The 3,968-nt window shown below is 45.0% G+C and overlaps 1 protein-coding gene across 1 annotated transcript; it reads right to left on the bottom strand.

Annotated features, from left to right (window-relative positions):
- Positions 1 to 247: 247 nt before the first annotated feature.
- LOC123167378 (ATP-dependent Clp protease proteolytic subunit-related protein 2, chloroplastic) lies at positions 248 to 3,570 on the bottom strand (the record flags this gene model as incomplete). The annotated part of the gene is given in 7 exon segments (XM_044585222.1): positions 248 to 697; positions 998 to 1,093; positions 1,206 to 1,274; positions 1,372 to 1,488; positions 2,254 to 2,391; positions 2,466 to 2,586; positions 3,509 to 3,570. Coding segments are annotated over 7 exon segments (759 nt in total), but the record flags the coding sequence as incomplete, so codon positions are not given.
- Positions 3,571 to 3,968: the final 398 nt, after the last annotated feature.

The raw sequence follows: 3,968 nt of genomic DNA, 5'->3' as shown, positions 1-3,968 counted from the left end.
ATCGGCGATTCGCTCCTCCTGGTCTCTCACGTCCACGCTCGCTACCACCGCTCCTCAATTATCCAGCGACAGTTGCGTTCCACCACTACTATAATCTGCATACACGGTGAGAGTATCAGTTGGCAGTTAGCATGTTGCAGGCAGGCCACGACTAGCGCCCTCCCTGAAAGATCAAAAAACAAAGCTTCAGACAGCCCGCCGCAACCTCCCTGAAGAGAAGATAAGGAAAAGAAAGACGGCAACCAACTATCAGAAATTCCCGCAAAATAAAATAAAATAAACAAAAACTAGTATCAGACAGCGTCTTGCCGGACCACTGACTCAACAAGAACATTAATGTCGCGCGAAATCATCAAACGTGCGCGGCGTTTCTCAGTGTGCTATCGCTCTGTCTTAAAAGTCTGGGGATACCGGAGAGACAAGCTAAATCTCGTACATCCGCATGAACCGATGAAAGGAAGCGTCGAGATTTCGAAGCAGGACTAGACGTGGAAAAACTGTGGCGGTCTACGGCTAACTCTGGTGCGCTGACATCTAAAGATTAGCCGAGTCCCAGATTCCGCAGCTCCTTCTTCTGACCGGTGGTCGAGCCGCCCTCTTTCTTGATCCGGGAAGGCCTGACGATACGGTCGATGATCCCGTATTCGAGGGCTCCTTCGGCGTCAAAGCGCTTCGACCTCGATAGGTCCTCATGAACCTGCCAAAGTAAGCAAATACTTGAGATGAGAGGAATGCAGCTAGGACTATACTTTCAGAGATCAACCTTGCTGAATCATGAGAATGGTGCGCTTATAGGGAAACTGGAAATATGGCATTTCACATCAGATTATTCTTGTTAGTATGATATAGGAGAAAACAAGAACAAATCAAAGCCTAGTTACACATAGTGAAAGTAAGCAGGAAACGCTAAAAGGGGTTTCGACAGTAACTGAAAGCTAAGTATAACTGCAGGTGATGAGGGAGAAAGTGACTGCAACATGCGACAGAAAATGCTGACCTTTTCAACAGAATGGCCCGTGTGTTCTGCTAGCTTGCCATAAAGATAGTTCTTGATCCGATTAAGTTCGTTTGATTCATTTTCTATATCATCAGCCTGTAGGACAAAAGAAGTGTTCGATAAGGCACTTCAGCAATAACAATAATAACTGTAAACCATAGGGATTTTTAACAACAAACTGATCAGTAAGCTTCTGCTATGCCCAGACCTGGCCTCGAGCTGCTCCAGCAGGTGACTGAAGTGAAACACGGCAAAGAGGCATACCCGTACGTGAACCCTACATAGTAGTATAAAAGAGCAGCAAAACAAGCATTATAGCAGGCACAAAGAACCAAACAAGTTCCAGAACGAAGTTGGTATTTAAGTGCCAATACCTTTTGACCAGCTGCAAGAATGAATCCTGCCAAGTTGAATGCAAAGCCCAGGCAATGAGTACCAATTGGACTCTTTAGGCTTAGCATGGTATCATATAACGCCATGCATGGTGTAAGCTGCAATATCAGTAGAGAACACAAAAATTAGAAAGGCTCTCCTTGGCAAATTTGGGTTAGCTATTGGGGGAGAAGCTTTTGTAGCTCTGTACCCATTTTGGAACATTGAAACAAACATCACAAGCCATAAGGTACACTGAAAAACGGATTACAAAATATCCCTGTTGCATTTATCGATGGGACTCACCGTCAATAAAATGGTGCCATGCCCGCACCAATTTACAATGAACTTAAATTCCCAGTGAGCTTTCCAACCAATTAGAATGACTACATTTGCAATATTTGTTATACTGACATCGCTTAATTTTTCCTCCAAGATTATCACGATAGAGATTCTCTCTTTCCAGAATGAGTATTTCCATTTCATAGCGATACAAGTTTTTGCAACAGTTTTGTCCCATAAGAGTAGGACAGCATACCCAACTCAGAACAAAATACTAAGGTTCAGACAATCCCTCACTAAACTGCAGAGTAGCATTGGCAACCAGTCAGATCCACTCAGTTCATCCCAGTATAACTCAGCACAAGATACTAAAGTTCAGGCAATCACTCACTTACTAAGCTACAGAATAGAATTGGCAGCCCTTAGATCCGATCAGTTCAACCCAGTTGTCTTTTTCAAGATATAAACTATGGGGACATCACCTTGGTTTGTGAATTCTTTAGAAGATCGACTTACGGGACACAAGAACAGGACCCAAAAAAAAGTGACATAAAAGAAGGCCAACCAACAAGAACACAAGGGTAGTGTTGTTGAGTTCTTACATCTCCTCCTGGACCATTGATGTATAGAAGAATCTTTTTTGTGTCATCGACACTGTCAAGATACAGCATGCTTGCCAGTACTTGGTTACTGAATTCTTCATCAATAGTGTCCCCGATGAAGATAATCCGTTCACGATACTGTATACAGCAAATAAAAATTAGGCGCCGGTGCAACAGAATTAGTCATTTTATTAGGTATTGCAAGGTCTTACTAAAGCATTCCATATGTCAAGCCACTGCCAGGTTCCTTCACCAGGTGTTCTGTAAGGTACCCGTGGTGTGCCGACAGGCATCATTGAAATACGTGCCCTGGTAGCCCTTTTGTTTGACAACCTAATATGTGTAAATATGAGTAGACTGTCATGCTTAAGGTAACAATGTTTCCAGCAAACCACAGAAAAATTTACTGATACAATCGGCTACCATGAATGTCAACAAATGTGTGGACCTAGCTAGAACAATAACAGATGAACAATAACAGTTGCAGGGTCTGGAATTATCTTCAAGTGTGCTGGCCGCATGGTGATAATATGACTGTCATTGCATATGCTGCTAGAAGGGACTTTCAAAAACCATTCTTTGCAGAAGTGGTCTTCTTGGCTTGCTGGAACATTTGGGCTGTGAGAAATGACAGAGTCTTCAGGAACATAAAGCCTTCCTTTAGAAGGTGGAGAGCATGCTTCATTCATGACATCTCTCTCCTAGCTCATAGGATTAAAGCTAAATATAAGGATAATCTTCTTAGATGGATTTCTTTCTTGCCACCTTGAGGTGAGCTTTGTATTTTTTCCTAGCTCTTAGTTTTTTCCTTTGGTGTGTATACTTTGTAATTATTGTACAGTGTTGAAATAAAAGCAAGAGTTGCGGGGTGGTTGCCCTACAGTACCAGGTCAAAAAAATAAAAAAAATAACAGAAGAAGCATCTCGTTGATACTTGACTGTTACAAGCTCTCATCTTGGTTTGTGCAGAAAACAATTTTGTTGATGAAATGAACATATTCTGAACATTCCACATCCATCGGAAAGCTATATAGATAGAGATCACTAATGTACAGAGCCACTCGACGCAATCATCCATCTATTCGTACGCAGACAGCGATAATTACATGAACAAGCACAGCAGGTAAAACTAGTCAACTACCACCCGAAATGGAGACTGAACAAACACCTGACGAATGTGCAGCAACACACTACACATATCGATACAGCAAGCAAAACAGAGGCTACGCATATGGATGGGCGCGCGCGCACGTACCCCAGGGAGACCCTCCGGTTGACGGCGGTGTAGAACCGGGCGTTGACATTCGGGCACGACGACTCGGACGAGCCTGCTCAGCAATCCAGCCACCAAAACCGAAATCAGCCACCGGAAGAACGAACCCCAGAGTAAAATTCGAACGGTTTGGTTCGGTTTTCGTGCTCACCGAGCCTGGTCTGGGCCTTCAACCCGACGAAGACCTTGGTGCCGACGCTGCGAAAGGGGAAACAGAGACAGAGGCGAGAAGATTGGGGAGGGTCAGCTAGGGTTTCAGGAGAGGGGGCGGCGGAGGGAGACGGAGGAGGAGGCTGACCTGAGAGAGGAGGGCGAGCTGGCGACGGCGCGGGGGTGGAAGCAGGAGGAGTTGGCGGGCGCCGTCCGGCACAGCGCCATTGGAGCAGGGCTGCGGAGTGGCTCGGGAGTGAACAGTGGCGGAACGGATAACGGAGGGAGGAAG

Source organism: Triticum aestivum, chromosome 7D (genome assembly GCF_018294505.1).
Source record: "Triticum aestivum cultivar Chinese Spring chromosome 7D, IWGSC CS RefSeq v2.1, whole genome shotgun sequence".
NCBI lineage: Eukaryota > Viridiplantae > Streptophyta > Magnoliopsida > Poales > Poaceae > Triticum > Triticum aestivum.
Note: the sequence above shows the minus strand (reverse complement) of the source record. Positions and strands in the feature narration are given on the sequence as shown.